A 20,635-nucleotide genomic window follows, 5' to 3' on the forward strand; every position below is an offset into this window, starting at 1 on the left:
ACATCTTTGACCGTCACAGTCACGTCGAAGCGGTCGAAACTTAGCAGCACCATTTAAGGATCAAAGCCGACGACCGATAAAGGCAGCTGATTCCGTCGCTGCATTCCTTTCCTTCCTTTCTCGCGGCAAAAGCTAAAGGCTCTCTTGGACGACACTGTCATATGACCAGCATCCTTCTTGAACAACAGCGCTAGGCTTTCCCTTCGACCATCGAGGTCACCCGTTTGCGACATGGGTCTCGCTCCGACCGGTGCAGCAGCGCAGGGCGATGCATCGACCAGCACGCGTCGCTCAGCTCTCGACCTCGACGTGTACACGAGCTGCACATCCTTGAAAAGCGAGCTAGCAGAGCAACCTGAGGCCAGCCTTGTCCTTGAACAAGCCATCGTGGCTCTGGATGCAGGCAGCTCAGCCGCTGATGCTCTGGACCGCATTGCCAAGCTGCTCCTCGTGCCAACCTGCACGCTGTCCGTCGCTTCTCAATTCAAGCCAGTCCTCTTGGATCTCCTCGTCCGAAGTCTCAAGCAAGCTCTTGGTGCTGGCAAAGACGATGCGCAAGTGCTTGTCCAGACGTTGCATGCATTTGCCGTACTCATCAGCGTCTTTCCTGCGGAGATCTACGAGTAAGTTGACCTTGTCGCCTTTCATCGCTAGCAGCGAGCACTTCAGATTACTAACATCTCTTTATCCTCACATTACTCTCTCGCCTTCGACAGCTTTTCGACTCGATTCGTCAGCAGCCCTTCCTTTTCAGCATTACCTCAGAGTCTTTCGACGGCCGCACCCGAAGTGCGCAATCAGTTCCTGCTGGACCTTTACCGACTCGCCGCCGCCGCCCCCAACACCTTCTCTGGCTCGCTCGAAGAATCCTATTCTCTATGGGCTCATCACATTATCTTCTCACCGGAATCATCCGATCTGCTTCAAACACGCTTGCTTGCTATTCGCTTCTTCGCTCTGCAACAGTGCATCAGCGAGAAGGGACGACTGGAATTGCAGCAAAAGTGCCTCGATGCGCTCTCCCTCGGCGCTTCCGACCCATACGCCCTCGACGCTGTGGCTACACTTGCTTTCGAGCCAACTGGGATCAACCTCTGGACGCTCGAGACGGAAGAATTCGCGCGCATTCAACAAGCACGATCGCTGGTCGCTTCCCGCCAGAGCGCCTTCTTGCCACAACGCAGTGAGACTGACGTTGTAACGGACAAACAACATGCTCCGCTGTTCACCGACGACCTCTCGCCCGAGGTTTGCGCCATCGGTGGTGTCCTGCTTGCATGTTCCCATCAGAACACAAGCCGAGACGGATCGATGCCGCTCGAGGATCAATTCGTCGAGACGGCTGGCATCGCACCATCGCTATCTGAACTCGCTCTCCGCCTCAGTGCCAACTATCCCATCCTCGTCTCCGGTCCACCCTCGAGCGGCAAATCAAGCTTGATTCGACACCTTTCTCAAGTGCTCAAGGGAGCTGAAACAGCATCCACTTCCAGCCACCTTCTTGCCATCCAGCTTGGCGATCAGTCAGGTATCGATGCCAAGCAGCTCCTTGGCTCCTTTGTCTCGAGCCCAACCGAGCCAGGCAAGTTTGAATGGACCGAAGGCGCTCTCACCCGCGCTGTCCGTCAAGGCAAGTGGGTCGTCCTCGAAGATATCGACAAGGCAGGCTCTGAGGTCCTCAGCACCGTAGCGCAGCTCGTCGAACAGCTCGGACCCACCAAGGCCCTGGGCACTCGAACCGCCATCGATCTCGGCACTCGCGGCAAGGTGGTTGCGGGTGATGGTTTTGCTCTGTTTGCCACACGATCCGTCGCATCTTCGTCTCGACAGGCATCTGCGCCTTCCAGCGCCACCTTCCTCGGCAGCTCGCATTGGTCCGAAGTCTACATCGACTCACCCAGTCAGAACGATGTTAGCAGCATCCTGGCCAACAAGTTTTCTCGTCTGACTGCACAGCAGTCTCACTTTGTCGACCGTCTGGTCGCCACTTGGTACAAGCTGCAACGTGCCACGCAGCCCTCCGCGGCGTCTTCTCTAGCAAGCGCCAAAGGTGTCGGCGCGAGCGCTGGAAGTGTCCGCACAGCGACTCTGCGAGATCTGATCAAATGGTGTCGCCGCGTTCAACGTCTCCTGTCCGCCGATTCTGCGATGCTCTCCGATCCGCTCAACAATCCTGTTCAACAGGAGGAGATCTTCATCGAGGCATGTGACATCTTTCTCGGATCAGTGCCACCAGCTCAAGATGCATCAGCAACAACAGGTCAGGCTTCTGCGAACACCTCGAAAGCGGCCAACGGAAAGAGCACCGATCGCTACAGCGCACTCGTCGAGCTGCTTGCCGAAGAACTCGGCTTGACCAGCGAACGAGCGTGGTGGGCCCTGAAACAACGCATCCCAGAGCTCTCTGTGAGGTCGGCAGAGACGTCACTCAACAAAGACGCAGGGTCCAGTCTTATCCGCGTCGGTCGTTGCGAGCTGCAGCGTCGATCCAAGGCCACTGCAAAACGCGCTGCGCCCGTCTCGAGAAAGTTCGCTATGACCAAACCGTCGCTGCTGCTGCTCGAGAGGTTGACAGTAGCCACCGCTTTGGCCGAGCCTGTGCTGCTCGTCGGCGAGACGGGTACGGGCAAGACAACGGTAGTGCAACACCTCGCCTCGCTCCTTGGTCAGCCCATGGTCGCGCTCAACCTCAGTCAGCAAACCGAGAGTGGTGATCTGCTTGGAGCTTTCAAGCCACTCGATCCCAAGGTGCCAGCAACCGAGCTGCACGATCAGTGGACCTCTCTATTCGCACGCACCTTTTCGTCTCGTCGCAATGCTCGCTTCGTAGAGGCGGAGCGCAAGGCTTTCGTCGCTGGCAAATGGTCGCGCTTGGCTCTTCTGTGGCGCGAATCGGCCAAGATGGCATCCCAACGCAAAAGGGGCGCCAGCAAGACCGATACCACGGAAAATGCAAATGGAGACATCACCACCGCCGACACAGAAGGTCGTCCAGGCTCCGGTTCAAGAAAGAAACGCAAGACGGAGCGAGGGCCTGCGGAAGGCTCGCCTGCTGACCTCGACGATGCTCGGGCCGACGCAGAGCTCGATCGCGAATGGCTCGAGCTCGATGCGAAGGCGAGAGACTTTGGCGTTCAACATGGAAGCAAGAAAAAGAACCTCGTCTTCTCATTCGTCGAAGGGCCGTTGGTCAAAGCACTCCGTCAAGGTGATTGGATCTTGCTCGACGAGATCAATTTGGCCGCCGCCGAGACGCTCGACAGCCTCACTGGCCTGCTGCAGTCCCCGAGCTCGAGCATCACGCTCACCGAGCGCGGTGATCTGGAGCCGATTCCGCGTCACCCCAATTTTCGCCTCTTTGCTTGTATGAACCCTGCCACCGATGTTGGCAAGAAGGATCTGCCAGCAAGTCTGCGCTCCCGCTTCACCGAGCTGTACGTGCCCAGTCCTGATGCCGACCGCGAGGCGCTCACGGCCATCGTCGAAAAGTACATCGGCGAGCACGCGTTGGGCGACCGAGGCGCGATCATGGACATCGCCGAATGCTACGCCGAGATTCGACGTCTGGCGCAGCAGCACCAGCTGGCCGATGGTGCTAATCAGCGACCGCACTTTTCCATCCGAACGCTGTCGCGTGCCTTGACCTTTGCAACCGACATCGCTCCTCAATACGGATTGCGACGCAGCCTCTGGGAAGGTTTCGTCATGGCTTTCACCCTCCTACTGGATGATGCCAGCGCTAGAGTGGTACGTGCCATCATTGAGCGTTACACTTTGACCAAAGCCAAGAATGCTCGTGCCATCGCCACATTCGTTCCGCCCGCGCCCAAGGGTGCTGAAGATGGCGACTTTGTCCAAGTTGGACCCTTCTGGCTTCCGACAGGGCCCGCCCCGCTTGATGCTGCCGAAGACTACATTCTCACGCCCTCCGTGCAGAGCAAGCTGGTCGGCCTATCTCGAGCAGCCTTGACCCGCCGCTTCCCCGTCCTCATTCAGGGCCCCACCTCGGCGGGTAAGACGAGTGCCGTCGAGTACCTCGCTCGTCGCACTGGACATCGATTTGTCCGCATCAACAACCACGAGCACACCGACATTCAGGAATACATCGGCTCGTATGCTTCGGATCCCGACTCGGGCAAGCTCAGCTTCCAGGAAGGTTTACTCGTCAAGGCGCTTCGTAGGGGAGACTGGATCGTGTTGGACGAGCTCAATCTGGCACCCACCGATGTCCTTGAGGCGCTCAATCGTCTACTCGACGACAACCGCGAGCTGGTCATCCCCGAGACAGGCGAAGTGGTCAAGCCTCATCCGCACTTCATGCTCTTCGCGACGCAGAATCCGCCAGGCCTGTACGCCGGACGCAAAGTGCTAAGTCGAGCATTCCGTAACCGATTCCTCGAGATTCACTTCGATGATGTGCCTCGCGCTGAACTCGAGACCATCTTGACCAACCGGTGCAAGATCGCTCCTTCCTACGCATCGCGCATCGTCGGTGTCTTCGAGGAGCTCCAGAAGCGTCGACAGGCTGGTCGCGTCTTTGAGACCAAACAGGCCTTTGTCACGCTGCGAGATCTATTCCGATGGGGTAATCGTGAGGCCGTGGGCTATCAGCAACTGGCAGAGAACGGCTACATGCTCATTGCAGAGCGAGCACGTCGCTCGGATGACAAGGAGACTGTCAAGGACGTCATCGAAAAGATCATGCGCGTCAGGCTCGACGTCGATCGTATGTATCTCCTAGAAGGTCCAGAAAGCGAGACAACGCTAGCTCGCATCGGGAAAGGACTCGGCAGCTCCATTGTCAACACTCTTTCAAGCACGAGTATCGTCAGGACATCGGCGTTCCAGCGATTGCTGTGCCTGGTTGCTACGAGTCTGCGTTACAATGAGCCTGTGCTTCTCGTCGGAGAGACGGGTGCGGGCAAAACGTCAGTCTGCGAAGTGCTTGCTACTGCTTTCGGCCGCGAGCTGCACTGCGTCAACTGCCATCAGAACACAGATACTGCCGATCTCCTAGGTGGTCAACGTCCTCTTCGCAACCGAGCAGCCCAACAAAGTGCGGCAAGGGCCACTTGCATCGACGGCCTGGATGCTCTGCAGATCCCTCACAACTTGAGTGCAGAGAGTAAACTCGAAGACGTGTCTGCTTTTATCGAAGCGGTACTGTCGAAAGAACCTGAACAGCTCGCAGCGCTCGAAGAAGTACAGAAGGAGGCCGCGCGACAGACGCTGCGGACTGCTTTGCGCGCCGTCTACCAAGCTACGGCGCTTTTCGAGTGGCAGGATGGACCTCTGGTGCAAGCGATGCGAGCTGGCGACCATATCCTGCTCGACGAGATCTCATTGGCGGATGACAGCGTGCTCGAGCGTCTCAACAGTGTATTGGAGCCTGCACGAACGCTAGTTCTTGCAGAGAGAGCCACATCATCCAGCCAATTGAACTCGGAAGCAGATCTCTCGGCTTCGCAGATCACCGGAGCAGACGGCTTCCAGGTGCTCGCCACTATGAACCCTGGTGGTGACTACGGCAAGAAGGAGCTGTCTCCCGCGCTGCGCAACCGCTTCACCGAGATCTGGGTGCCTCACGTCGACATCCGCGCCGATTTGATCCAGATCATCAACGCGCAGTGGAAGGATGCAAGCCTGTCGGCATGGACCGAGCCCATCATCGACTTTTCCGAGTGGTTCATTCATCAGATCGGCGGGCGTGACCAGTCTGGGTTGGGCTTGCGTGATCTCCTGACGTGGGCATCGTTCATGAACCAGCTCGCCGCCAACGCATCCCTCGATCCTGCTCTGGCCTTTGCTCACGGTGCTTCATTGACCATCATCGACGGTCTTGGCGCTTTGCCTGCCACATCTGCCATGACAGCTGCAGGCCTGGATCAGCTTCGAGACCGCTGTCTTGCCAAGGTGGCCGAGTTGATTGCGCCGCAAGAATACGACCCGAAGCTTGCAAGCTTGTTTGAGGTCGACGTTTCTGACGAGCGCTTGCGCATCGGACCCTTCGCCATCTCGCGTGGAAGCCTTGACTTGCCCTCGCAGGGAACCGGCTCGTTCAGCTTTGGTGCAAAGACGTCCGCCTCCAACGCCATGCGTGTCCTGCGAGCCTTGTCTGTTCCCGGCAAGTCCGTGCTACTCGAAGGAAGCCCGGGAGCGGGTAAGACGAGCTTGATCACTGCCCTTGCGGCCGCCGCCGGTCGACCGCTGACGCGTATCAACCTGTCGGACCAGACCGAGCTCGTCGATCTGTTCGGTTCCGATATGCCTCTGGAAGGCGGGGGCCCCGGAGAGTTTGCCTGGCGTGACGCCGCTTTCCTCACCGCCATGCAGCAGGGCGAGTGGGTGCTGCTCGACGAGATGAATCTCGCCTCTCAGACCGTGCTCGAAGGTCTCAACTCATGTCTCGATCATCGTGGAACTGTCTATGTGCCAGAGCTGGGACGCTCCTTCACTAAGCACCCCAATTTCCGCATCTTTGCCGCTCAGAACCCTCACCACCAAGGAGGAGGTAGGAAAGGACTTCCAAAGTCGTTCCTCAACAGGTTCATCAAGGTGCATATCGAGGAGCTCACGGGCGAAGACATTCTCGCCATCAGCTCGCACCTGTATCCCAACTTTGATGTTGACCGGTTGCGCAACATGATCCGATTCAACTTTGAACTTCACCATGAAGTCGTCGTCAAGCACTCGTTCGGAAGGATTGGAGCGCCATGGGAGTTCAATCTGCGAGATCTGATGCGATGGCTCGACCTGCTGCACTCCGATCTGGGTCTCAACAAACTCGGCGATCCCATAGAACACCTCGCCTCGCTCTATGTCCAGCGCTTCCGAACTGTGTCCGATCGTCAAGCGGCCCGTGACCTGTTCCGCAAGTCTTTCGGTGGTGACGCGGCGAGTGACTCGCGCATCTTGCCGACCATCACACCCAGCCAGGCACGAATTGGACACGCCGTGTTGCAACGCAAGCCCGCCCTGAATGCCATCCAACACCGTCTCGTGCTTCTGCAGAGCCAGCTGCCCGTGCTCGAGGCGTTAATGGACTGCGTTCACAAGGAGTGGCTCGCGATTCTGGTCGGACCCACGGGCAGTGGTAAGACCAGCGTCGTAAGGCTGCTCGCTCAGCTGGCTGGAGCACGACTGGAGGAGTTCCAGATGAACTCGGGTACCGACACTATGGACCTCATCGGCACTTTTGAACAGTACGACCCATTCGGTCGTTCTCGTCATGTTTTGAGCACGCTGCTCCTCGAGATGCAACGCTGTTCGGAAACAGTCGCGGCGTCTAGTAATGAGCACTTTGGCGCGTTCCTAGCTGCACGCAACGTGCTGGAGGCCGCTACCGGATCCTCGACGGACACGTCTGAACCCGAAAGCTTGCAACGGGCCGTCGAGGATGTCAGAATCGCTACGAGCCAAATTCATGACGACGCTTTGAGAAAAGCTCTCGAAGAAGCATATGCATTGGCGATCGAATTGGCGCAGAGCTCGTCGGACGCGCAACGAACCACAGGAAGGTTCGAATGGATCGACGGACCTCTGCTCCGAGCATTGCAAGAAGGCCACTGGCTCATGCTCGACAATGCCAATCTGTGCTCCGCCTCTGTGCTGGATCGACTCAACTCGCTGTTCGAAGTCAACGGCTCCCTCGTCATCAGCGAGCGAGGCGTCGTCGACGGCAAGGTACCCGTAGTTCGTCCTCACCCTAACTTCCGTGTCTTCATGTGCTTGGATCCAAGACACGGTGAACTTTCGAGAGCGATGAGGAACCGAGGCATCGAAATCGCCCTTCTGCCGCAGCAGGGTTTTGCTTCGAGTGATCTGGAGAGACTCGCGCCGCTCTGCGGTGGTGATTCGACCCTGTCAGCCAACTCGGTGGTCTCTGTCCAGAGAGCTCTCATGGATGCATCGCTCCGAGCACAGCTGGTGCAGCGCGGACTCGAAGATCGAGACGTCCTTGATGCAGGTGCATACCTCACGGCTCATCGGGACGCGGCCATCTGGACTGCCAGTCACCTCATCCTGACCAACGCATCGCTAGCGTCTGCCGCCTTGCCTCTCTTCCTTGCAGGAGTTCAAGAACCTGATTCGGAGGCAGAGGCGTCCCTGTTGATTCGCCGCGGCTCTCCAAGTGCTCTGGCGCTGACTTGGCAGGTCATGACCCGATGTTTTTTGTCAGTGCCGGTGGAGATGTCGGCGCTGTTGCAAGAAGTCATCTCGACCACATACCTCCTTCAGGACTCGAGACAGGCGCTGCAGCTTGACCGGATCAACTCACATCGCATCTCCCAGGAATTGTCCGACTATTTGCCTGTCGACCTACGCTACGATGATAATGTGTGTCGCTTGCTCGGAACGCAGTCCTCGCCTTCACAGGCGGTACAGCTGCTCCTGGCTGCTATGCTTCGTCGTCTGGAAGCACAGCAGATCCGAGAAGTAGCATCGACGAAGCGCATGCAGGATCTCAGCACCTTGGAGCGCTCGGCAAGGCTCAGCAGCACCGCCATGGTGCATGACGAAGATCAGGCCACGACTGCTGTTCGCAACGTCTTCCCCTTGATCGTTGCAGTGCACAATATGATCCTTGCTGCTGTGCAAAGCGACCGCGCCGCTGCTCTGTCGCCTCTGACCCTTCGCCAAGTGGCTCTCTTGCTGCGCTCTGCCGAGTATCTGCAGACACTCTGCACGTCGACGGAGCTCGACTTCTCGTCCATCCAGATCTTGATCCGATTCATGTCGGATCTGATGAGGGAGATCAGCGCCGGCGGCGTTGAAAACGATGTCAGCTTGGTCCAAACGATTGATCTGCTCGGAGGCTCGCTACAGCTTACAACGGGCAAAGCTCTTTTCCCAATCTGGTCGCTCTTCGGCGCCGACGAGGGCATGCAGACCAACATCTACCATCTCATCTGCGATGAGGTGACGCTACTTTCCGCTGCTGCTGGCGGTGACTTACTCAAGAATGCTCTGGACGTTGCGGCCACTCTGTGTGTCGCAGGCAAGCAGTCTGCCGCGCCTTCCGAGTTGCGAGACATGATGCAGCTGGGTTGGCAAACGCTCAAAATGATTCGGTCTGCCAGCAACAAGGCCGCCATTCAGAGCCAGGAGCAGGGCGTTTCGAGGTCTTCTGCAACAGAAAAGGCCGAGGCGGCGCTGCTCAACCTTGCAGAGGTATCCATCAAGACGCCTGACTGCCTTGGAAGCGCATCGCAAATGTCGAGAATGAAGCTCATCATGCACTTGCTTGAATCACATTCGTCGCCGTTCCTGCAAGCTGCCGCTGCTCCCTGCCGATCGACCCTGTGGGCACTGGATTCTGGAGCTGCTCAGTCGAACGCCCTCCTTTCCGACTTTAGCTGGATCCGACGTCTCTGGCCTGCTGAAGCCGGCCAAGCATCGACAAGCGACGGACCAGCTCACCTGTTGCGACCCTCTTCGTTGCAGACCTTGCTCGAGTCGCGCCTTGGTACTAGATCGCTGCTGGAGAAATCGTTCCACGATGCCTCTGTGGGTCGCATGATCAAGACCGTGGGCGCCGCGCTGCCTGCAAGCTCGCCTTCGCGGGGGGAGAAGCTGGCCGGTATCTTGGTTCGCTTTGTCACTCTCGTTTCGGAGACGCTGTACAAGGCGGGTCTCAAGGATTTGGCAGAGCACAACCTTCCAGCATGGAAGCGCGAGCAGGGACTGGCCGAGTGCCGCGCTCATCTCAAGCAACTCCTGGAAGTTGGTCATGGGCGTCTCTCGGATGGAACAGCTTCCGCGCTGTCTGAATGGCTGACTGTACTCCAGGATGAGCTCGAGCCTGCCCTGTTGCGCTCGCACGAGGTCAAGGATGCTACCATGCTCGGTCGAGCGTGGATCTCTGTCTCCTTGGTCATGTTGCGACTCTATCTGCCCAATGTCGCGCTCGATCCAATCGTGGCTCGCAGGACCATGGCTGACTTTGGCGATTTCTGCCGAGCTCAGCTGGAGACCGCATTGGATCTTGAGGTCTACGCCGAGTCGATCGTCACGGGAGAGAAGAGCAACCGTGTCATCCGCGACTTGCGAGCTCAGATCGAAGAGACCAGGATGTCGCTCAAGACACAAGCTGGCGATCGTGCACAAGCTTGGCGCAAGCCGAACTTGAAGCTATTGTCGCAGTTCTACCGCGAGACATCGTCGTTCCTGCGCGAGGTAGTGACCACTCAGCGAGTCGCTGATCTGGTTCAAGCCTTGGTGAGTGGGCCTTTCGAGCAGGCGGAGCAGCGAGAGGCGAGCTTGCAAGCCAGCGTCCTCTCGTTCGGCGACCGTCTGCGAAAGACCTTTGCAGAGCTTCGCGATATGGTGGAGCCGATCATTGCATCGCTCCTTCAGCTGCAGCTGGGTCTGCGTCTGGTTCGTCAGGCCTCTCGAATCGCATCAGCGCCGGTCGACGTCCAGCAACGTGGTGCCATCGTCGAAGCACTGGTTACTTTCCCTACCGCATACAGCTCAACTTTGCTGCGCCAGGTCGACCTCTCGAGTCAGTTGCAAGCACGATCCGATGTCTCTGCTTCGCTGCTCATCGCCTCGACGGCTTCGGTGGCGTATGATCACACCTCGCTCGGGATCGAGGTGCTCGAGAGCCCCGACACGCTGCGCAACATCAGCCGCAGCTACGAGAGAATCTTTCAGCTGTGGGCGCTCGATCGAGAGAGGGCTAAGCGCGAGGAGGAGGAAGCCTCCAGCCTGTACAAGTCGCGCAAGATCGAAGAGTCCATCGACTTGGATGCAGAGGCCGAAGAGAAAGAGTTCCACTCCTTGTTCCCCGAGTACGAGGACGACGTCTTGGATGGTCCGAGACCCGTTGCCGTCGCAAACGGTCAGGAGCAGGCAAAGTACAAGGGTGTGTTGCTGGCTCCGCCTCGCTTCGTGGCGGTCTTGAATGCGCACATGGCCATCTTCGGACAGAGCTCCCAGCCTAAGGCATCGGCTGATGCGTACCACGACGAGCGCGATGGTCTTGTGACCAAGCTGATGCGCAAACATCACGAGGACTGGCCCGAGACCCTCGACCAGGCTGGTGCTGCCTTTGGTCTCTTGTCGGCCATCGACGACCAGCTCGCATCGAGCCAGAGCACCAAAGACTTCAATTTCTACTTGGACTCGCGCCCCTCTGAAGTCCGAAAGGCGACGGCCATCGTCGAGGACCTGCGAACGCGACTGAACGTCCTCATCGAAGAATGGCCCGAGCAGATGGTCTTGCAGCACATCCGTGATCGTTGCGACGCTGTTCTGCGCCTCGACGCCGCCAGTCCGGTGGCAAAGATGCTGAGCGCTCTCGAGCAGCTGCTCACCCACACGGAGGACTGGGAAGGATTCGCCAGCTCGCAGACGTCGATTCAGGCAAACCGCGAGCGCATCTCGGCTCAGATCATCGAGTGGAGACGACTCGAACTGTCGTGCTGGGCAGAACTGCTCAACACGCAAGCTCGTACCTTCCAGGATGAGCTCAGCGAGTGGTGGTTCCGCGTCTACGAGATCCTCATCCGCGGAACGAGGGCCGCGTCGGCAGATGGACCGGAAGCGTTCAAGGAACATGTCGAGCAGCTCATCGATGCCGTCGATCAATTTGTTCGTTCCAGTCCCCTTGGACAGTTCGAGGCACGCTTGTCTCTCCTCGAGGCGTACTCACGCTTCATCGAACGCCTGGTGCGCCTGGCGCCACCCAAGGAGAGTCGAGGCCTCAAGGAGGTGGGCGTAGTCCTGCAGAATGTTACTACCTTCTTCCGCCAGTTCGACGAACGCATCTCGGGCACTCTTCAAACCCAACGAGCGGTGCTCGAGAAGAACATCACGGGCTTCATCAAGCTGGCCAGCTGGAAAGACATCAACATCCACGCGCTCAAGCAGTCGGCGCAGAAGACACATCGACAGCTGCACAAGACTTTGCGCAAGTTCAGAGACATTCTTCGTCAGCCAGTCGATCCCATGCTGGCCTCGCATCTCGACGCGCTCACTCGACGAGAGATCCCAGCTTTGTCAATCGAGTCACTCAGTCACCGAAGGTTGCTCGACGCCAACGAGAAGCCGAGCGAGGTTTGGACCCAAGCCGTCTCGTTTGCCAGCCTCAACGAGTCGGCGCCGGAGCACATTCGAAACGTGGCCAAGACCCTGGCGGTGCTTCAGAAGATGACAAGTGATCGTCTTTGGCCGGCTCTGCTTCTTCCTACGTCGGCAGCTGTAGGCGTGGCAGACTTTGCGGACGAGATCGTCGACCGTCAGCAGCAGCTCGCCAAGCTGACGCCAGCCTTTTCGAAGGAAGACAACGAGAAGGCGATCAAGAACCTGACGGCGCGCAAGCGTAAGGCATGGTCGGACTTGCTCAAGGAACTACGTCGCGTCGGCCTGAGCTCATTTGTCAAGACCGATATGGCGGCAAGGAACCAGAGCGTAATGCACATCTACACACGACCGGCTTTGCTAGCTGTCTGCCCCGCCTCGCTCTCGGATGAGCCGTTCACGACGCTCGAGCGTCTGTTCTTCCGTCTGCTGGCTGCGCTGCCCAAGGTGCGCAACTCGTTGCAAAGTCACAGCCCAGACTTGTCGACGGCTGAGCTGCAGCGCGGTATCAACTACATCGAGCACGTCACGCATCTTGTGTTGCAGGAACGCGACCGTATGCATTCCGAGCTGCAGTGCCTATCGATGCTCGAGAAGCTCAACGCGCGGATGCGAGATCTGCATGCCGCCGGACTGGCTACGGTTACACGTGCCTCGCGATCGGCGCCGTTCCAGGCTGTGGCTGACTTCATTGCCCGCCTCGCAGACGCGCTCAACGAGATCAAGGCACAGGCTCCCAAGTTCCTTGCCACATCCGCTTTCCCAGCGCCGGTTGGTGAAACATTCCTCGGACGCCTTCCCTCTCTCGCGGCTGATCTCGTGCAGAGGGCCTCGAGCATCGAGACCATTGCCAAGACCGGTCGTGTGCACGACGGTGATGGTGGCTTGTTCTTCCTCACAGAGCAAGAGCATCTCGTCGTTGAGACGAGTCGCAAGCTGGTCGAGGACCTGCAGCGAGACCTGCACGATCATGTGCAGTCTCTGCCTGCGCTCGAGGCACTTCTCTACCCGGTATTGCAGTGGACGCGCGGAAATCTCCCGCTGTTCGACCGATGCCTCGCCACGCTCAAAGCTCCTTTGAAGGGCAAGTGTCAGCCAGAGGATCTCGTCCAGCAAGCGAACACTGTGGTGTCGGCTGTCTTGCAGGTGGCGCAAGATGTTCGTCGAGCTGGTGGTGCTGCGGTTTCGGCAGAACAATCCGTCGCTTCCGAAGATACGGCAGACGGTCTTCCCGAAAAGATCATCTCAACCGAGCTGCAGAGGCTACAGAGCCAGCAAGCAAGCCTGCGGTCGGCCTCGGTGATCTCCGAAGTCGAGAAGCTCTCGCGCATGGCACAGCAGCTGGCGAGGGATGCCGAATCCGAAGAGATGGTGCAGGTGCAGCTCGCCGGCGTCTACCCTTTCCTTCACGAATACTCGGAGTTGCTGCGAGCCCATCTGCTTGCGTCCGCACACTTCTCGAGGAGTCTGCTCAAGCTCGATCACACGCTGTGCCACCTGATTACTGCATTGGCCAGCAAAGGGTTCTGCAAGCCCCCTGAGGAGCAGCAGAACGACGACGGCGAGGGCGAGGAGGGTGAGCAGCTCGAAGGCGGCACTGGTCTCGGCGATGGTACGGGCGCCAAGGACATCACAGATCAGATGGAGGACGATGACGAGATCGAAGAACTCCAGAAGGACGACCCGGCCGACGAGGGCGAAGAGGGAGAGAAGACAGAGCGCGAGAAGAACGCAAAGGAAGCGGATCAGGATTTTGGCGGCGATCTCGAGGACATCAGTGTCGATGGCGACGACGATGCCGGCAGCGATCAAGACGGAGACGAGGGTGACGAGCAAGAGCCTGAACATGCAGTTGGTGACGTTGACCCGCTCGACCCGAATGCTGTTGACGAAAAGATGTGGGACGGAAACGACGAGGACGAAGACGACAAGAAGGACGCACCGGAGGACAAGACCAACAAAGATCTTGGTGCCGATAACGCCGACGGCAAAGAGGCCGAGTCGGTGCCCAAGGCCGACGATTCGGGCTCTGCCGATGATAAGCAGAAGCAGGAGCGTCCAGCGGAAGGCAGCCGGGACGATCAGGAGGAGCAAAAACAGCAAGACGACAGCAAGCAGGAGCAGACCGATGGAGATCAGCAAGACGGCGCGGACGAGCAAGACACTGCCGAGGCCGAAGATCGAGAAGGCGAAGAAGGCGAGGGTGCCGAAGAGGAGGAGAACGAGGACGCCGATGTCCAGGGCGAAGGTGGAGGTCGTCAGCTGGATCAAGAAGCCGAACAAGGCGAGAACCTAGAACTCGACGACGACCTCAACATGGACGGCGGCGATGGAGACAGCGATGGCGACGATGATGGTCTCGACGAGCTCAGCGATCTCGAAGAGATGCCTGATGACCAGCGCGATGAACAGCGCGATGACAAGGCGATGGACGACCTCGTAGATGATCAACCGCAAGGGGATACCGATGACCAGAAGAACAACGAGGAGACTGCGGACGGAGAAGCGGCCGATCAAGAGCCCGAAGAGGAGGCTGTCAAGGTGGATAAAGATGAAGGCGAGGATGCCATGGATGAAGATGGCGACGATGAGGATCCAGAAGCTCAAGCGGAGCAGCAGCAAAGGTCTGCGAACGATGACGCCGCTGGAGGCCAACAAGACCAGGTCGATCCCTTTGACATCGACGCGGTTGATCAAGGTGCCGACAACGGCGGGCAGGACGAGTCCGCCACCCAGCAGCAATCGTCGCGTTCACAGCGCGGCAGGAGGGTGGATGCCAGCAACGAACAGTCGCAGGCCGAGCAAGGCATGGACATGGACGAGTCGGCCGATGCGGCACCGCAAGAGCAAGCAGACCAAGCTCCCTCGGCCGGCGAGCGCGGAGCACGCGCGCCCAAGGCCGAACGAGACGAAGCTTCCGGTGATGCCGAGCAAGACGGCGAGGCCGAAGCCGATCCCAATCCTCTGCGCAGAATGGGTGATGCGCTGGAGCAGTTCCGTCGCAGGATGCAAGAGATTCAGAGCGCCCGAACAGAGGAAGAAGAGGAGCAGGTTGCGGGCGAGAAAGCCGAGCACGACGGCGAAGGTCCTCCTGAGGACGGCGACGTCGAACATGTCGCCAACGACGACGCTGCTGAGTTACAAGCGCTCGGTGCTGCACAGGAGCAGGACGAGGTGCGCAACCTTGGAGACCTCGGTGTTGAAGAAGAGGACGAGTCGCTGGGTGTCAAGCCGCGTGGACAAGACGTCGACGAGCAAGAAGAGCCCGAACAGCGAGAGCCTCAGCCTCTGCCCGATCAGCCGGTCAAGGAGGAGCGCAACGATACCAGTGACGGTCAACAGAAAGCCTTCATGCCTTCGGATCTTAAACCGCCTTCTTCGTCGTTGACCGCCGAGCAGGAAGCACTACTCGACCGAGACGGAGACGCCAACATGGCTGACGAAGTCCAAGTCAAGACGGAAGAGGATGACGACGAAGCAATGACCCCTCTGCCGGATGACGTTCGACAAGAGGCGGACGACGAGGTACAGGAGCAGCTCGAAGCGTTCCGCAACGTCGCCTCGTCCGAAGAGCGTCTCGCCAAAGCTGGTGACTTGTGGAGATCCTACGCGTCGCTCACGGCCGACTTGGCCTTCTCTCTATGCGAGCAGCTGCGACTTATCCTCGCCCCCACACTGGCCACACGTCTGAACGGCGACTTCCGCACGGGTAAGCGTCTCAACATGCGCAAGATCGTGCCCTTCATCGCCTCGGACTTCGCCAAAGACAAGATCTGGCTGCGGCGCACCAAGCCGTCCTCGCGCGAGTACCAGGTGATGCTGGCGATCGACGACAGCCGCAGTATGGCCGAATCGCGATCGGCGCACTTGGCGTATCAGACGCTGGCGCTGGTGACGGGTGCGTTGTCGCGGCTGGAGGTGGGCGATGTGTCGATCTGTCGTTTCGGCGAGGACGTTGACAGTCTGCATGAGTTTGGCAAGGGAAGTTTCAACGATCAGAACGGTGCGCATGTCATTGATCGGCTTGGGTTCCAGCAGAAGAAGACCAACGTGCTCAAGTTGGTGGAGAAGTCGCTGGAGACTCTAGCTGAAGCGCGCGCCTCACGCTCCTCGTCGTCCGCCTCGCAGGGGGGAGACCTGTGGCAGTTGGAGATCATCATTTCGGACGGCATCTGCCAGGACCATGCAAGGCTTCGCTCACTGCTGCGCAAAGCTGCCGAACAACGCGTGATGCTCGTCTTTGTCGTCATCGACTCGCTGCAACCCGCTCCCACGGCCAGTGGCGCTTCAACGCCCAATGCAAACAAGCCCGCCGCCGCTGCTGCCACGGTGCAGCAGCAGCAACAACAGCGAAGCTCGATCCTGGACATGACCAACGCCAGCTACTACACGGACGCCAACGGCCGGCTGCAGCTCAAGATGGAGCGATACATGGACACTTTCCCCTTTGACTACTATGTGGTGGTGCGCGAGGTCGAAGCGCTGCCGGAGGTGCTTTCTGCTACGCTTCGGCAGTGGGTTGAGAAGATCCGCGAGACCGAGTCGTGAGTGCGAGCTCTCATCGGCCACTCAGTACTCGTCTGTGGAAGAAACTGTAAATACAAGATTTCGATGAGACTTGCAATGCTTAAGTTATGACTCAAGGGACCGAATGTGATGTGTGTACAACAAAGAGGTATTGTTGTGACTTTGTCTCGCACGGCAGGGGAGCAGGCTGGAAAGCGCAGACGTCGAACAAAATCGCAGTTACAGCTATGCTCGGATGCCGGGGCAGCCGGGCAAGGATCACCCGCGACATGGATACGGCGGCGAATTTCCAACCCTTTCGCTGTCTCGCTTCCAACGGAAGCCAACACCACCGGCGAAGCAACACCGAGACGAATGAGCACGCAACTTGGCTTTGTTGTGCCGGACTAAGGTTTTGGCTGGGAAAAAAAAACGCTCGTACATGCATGCCCGCGGGCCAAAGCTGGTATGTATAGCCAAAAACAAAGGGGAGTTTCCCACACTTGTGCATGGATGCGCGAGAGAGGTATCCTGCACACATTCCCGACCGAGCGTGCACTTGGGTGTGTGTTTAGCATTGGCAGCGGAGGCATGTCGGTCACCTCGAACAACGCCTGAGAGATACACCGGCGAAAAAGGAAAACACCGGTCGTTGATGCCGTCCATGCAGACGGGGACGCAAGCAGACCGGCCGCGAGAGAGCATGAAATTGACCGGTCTGCAAGGAATGACAAGCCTTTCACCCGAGCTTCCGCAGAGACATGTTGGTTCAACTCGAGTAAAAGCTGGTGCCATGCCGGTCGTCAGCTTATCCGGCTAATTCTCGGATCGCCACACCTAAACGGAAGTGCAAGATGGCGAGCTCACTCAATCTCGAAGGAAAAGTTCTACCGCAAGCGAAGCTGCAATGCTTCCCTAAACATCTGCGGTCTGCTCAACTTGCTCTTCGGCTCGACGACAGAGGATCACTAGCGCTGTCTTGGTGAAATTGGCCGTTTTCGCTCCCTGCCTTGCCGAGCAGCTTTGGCGCGGAAGCGTCGAAGCGTCGAAGCGTTGAAGCGTTGAAGCGTTGTTTGCCGTAGTGTCGATCTGGACAGGCGCCGAAATGTTGTCTATCTTTACCGCTCAACGCCGTCGATGGCGAAACTCAGCTCGCTGATCGTAACAAAGTCCCCGGTGTCCGAAGGGGCGTCGCCGAGTCTGTTCGAGACACACATCACACCCAGACGCAAGACAGCAATGCAAGACAGCAATGCAAGACAGCAATGCAAGACAGCAATGCAAGACAGCAATGCAAGCCAACGAGTTTATGCTTAACATTCCATCGGAAACCCTGACCGAAAAACAAAAATCGTACGTTGCTTGCTTTGACCATCCGCGGAATGCAGGCACGCACCAGGTGGTATTGCAGCAGAGAACCGAATCTTTCTTTGGTCGGTCCCGCTGCACAGCAAACAAGACTTGCAAAGTTCGAACTTACCCCTTGGGTCAAGGAACGACAGCCCGAATGGGTCCGAGAGCACCTCGATCCGCGCTCCGTCCGAGCCCATGTGATTGGCGGCGAACCGAGCCCGGGCTTGCTGCTGCACCCTCGGGCGTCAGGGAGATAACTCGTCTGAACGACAATTGAAGCTCGTACTTTCTCCCCTGTCGACGGGAAGCTCCCCCACTCTGATACGAGTCGCTTGGCAGAGATTTGACATTCTATCAAGCTTGTGAAGCCAGCAGACGGCTATTCAACTGCCACTCGTGCAAACCGGCCTCGAAATCAAGACTTGCAGCCGGCAAAACCAACCTTCAAATAAACTGTTCGGCACCACAGCTGCTGCAGCTCTAGTCTGCATCCCTCGTTTCCGGTCCGCGAAATGACGGTGACATCAGTTTATTCCGAGCACACGAAAAGGGACAGAGATGCCAGAGAGCGACAGAAAAATGCTTTGCTGGCCGGTGACAAAAGCAGCAAAATCTCGGTGATACACCCCATTCCAATCGGGCCCGGAGATGTGTTGATTTGGTCCGCGGAGAAAGACGTGGTATGTCCAGGACGACGAAAGCGACCGACGTGCGCCCAGCCATGTGATTGTGTGACCAATGAGATGAGATCTCGGTGCACTTCTTGGCGCGTGGGTGGCCGTCCTGGTCGCAAACCGATAATCGATTCTTGTGCTCGAAGGCTGGGTGTCGCTTGGCATGATAGTATGGACGCATCCAACAGTCGTGTAGAGAGCGGTTTGACTTTGGAGTAGTGTTGGCGTCGGGGTCCGAAGTCGCGGGTGTCGCGGCACTGACTGGTGGCCCCCTACGTCTGCCCTCCCCCCCCCCGTTTTGACCGTCTTGGCCAGGATCCAGCAGCATCGTCCAAGTTTAGCCGAACGGAATGTGATTGGCCGGGAAAAGACGGACCTCTTGAGCTGTCGAGCAGCTGTGAGAAAGGTACCATGCCTTGGAATCGCATTGACTTTCGCTGATCACACAGGCCAAGTAGAGTGAACGATACTACGGAGACGGCGACGACGACAAACGCGACGGACCGAGGCAAACAAAGTCGACAGCGAGCGGTGAAACGGCATCACGTGTTGCACTTCTCCCAGGCGGGTATTGAGATAGAGTACGTAATACAGCGGCACCCAGAATGCCAGCCCGTCTTGTGTCTGCGAACCGGAGCTCGGACATCGGAGCTCTTCCGTGTTATGAGCATGTCGACACGTAAGCGAGCACGCGCACGCATCATGCCGGTGTCTTGGAACGCGAGAGGATACAGTATCTGATCGGCTCGAGAATGAAATTGCAAGACGTCGTTGGTCGACATTTCCTGTTCCTCCTTTTGTTTTGGCGAGCGCGCTGGCCCCAGTGACTGACTGGATTTGCTCAGCCGAGTCAGCACCTTCTCAGTATCACGTCAATCTCGACATCGTTCGTTGTCGTGTCGGAGAGCCATCCCGACGCGGATGATGCCCCGACCGATCTTCGGCGTTGTCGGCATTCCCGCCAGCCAGTCAGCCGGCTCAGCTTCGGGAGGCTTTCCCGATGCAGTCCAGAGAGGCAGAGGCAGAGGCAGAGTGCTACAATGACTTTGACTCTCGTACAGACGTGTCAGACGAATTTCAATAGAGTTCGAGGCCTGTCGGTGTTCGAAATCGTGAGTCCCGCACGTCGCAGTGCTTTCCGGATGCACTTTCGATCGAGTCAAAAGAAATGCAAAAGGCCAAGCAATGGACTGCAACCGGACTGCACAGCGCCGTTGCCGAAGTCGAGTATCGTCAACCACCCACCACTTTAAATTTCGCCCGTGTCTGCCCCTCCGTGCCTCGCTTCAGGAAGGAGTGCATGCCGTCGATCCAGCCACAATCGCGCGACGATGACAAGGGGTGTGTGTCAATTGGCTGCGGCCCTGAACTCGGTTAAGACACAGTGATGCTGCCTCAACGCCAGCTACCGGACATGATTGTTTTGCTGTTTTGCGATCGATCCAATACGAGTAGCAGCGGAGCGACGACAGAGTCTGCTTGTCAACAACACGTCCAGAAGTTCTCCCCGACGCCACGATTCCGGCTCGCTCCTGAGACGCTCTCGCCTAAGTGTACACAGATGTTTCGCACCCACCTCGATCCGCTTCATATCCAACCACACAGCCCGGAGTATGAATGCGACCCACTTCGGGTACCTTTCTGTGAGAGCAGCGTCTCGTCGAACAAGCGAGCCGGTGAAGAGCCAGCGAGCTAGCGATGCAGAGCCCGAGGCGTTGCGGCTCTGCGAAACTACCATGCATAGATGTCCGAGTGCCATGTTGCAAGCACCTGAGGTTCACCAGCACGGGACCTGGCGAGTATGCCAGCGAGCATACAGGCACCAATGCAAGCACGCACGCACACAGTCATAGCCCGCCAAACTTGACTTCCGTTCCGTTTCTTGCGACACTGTGATTTTTGCGCCACTGTCTTGGTCGACAGCTTGGCATTTGGCTGATTTACAGTACAGTACAGTACGTCCTGTACAGTATTGGAAACACTAAAAATTAAAATTCAATTTGCAAATGTCTGATCAT

General features: G+C 57.9%; 1 protein-coding gene across 1 annotated transcript; it reads left to right on the plus strand.

Moving 5' to 3' along the window:
* Positions 1 to 231: 231 nt before the first annotated feature.
* EX895_000299 (uncharacterized protein) lies at positions 232 to 16,632 on the plus strand (the record flags this gene model as incomplete). The annotated part of the gene is made up of 3 exons (XM_029880900.1): positions 232 to 623; positions 717 to 7,689; positions 7,804 to 16,632. The coding sequence occupies 3 exons, from the start codon at positions 232 to 234 to the stop codon at positions 16,630 to 16,632; spliced, it is 16,194 nt and encodes a 5,397-aa protein (XP_029742286.1).
* Between the last annotated feature and the right edge of the window lie 4,003 nt (positions 16,633 to 20,635).

Source organism: Sporisorium graminicola, chromosome SGRAM_1, assembly GCF_005498985.1.
Source record: "Sporisorium graminicola strain CBS 10092 chromosome SGRAM_1, whole genome shotgun sequence".
Lineage (NCBI taxonomy): Eukaryota > Fungi > Basidiomycota > Ustilaginomycetes > Ustilaginales > Ustilaginaceae > Sporisorium > Sporisorium graminicola.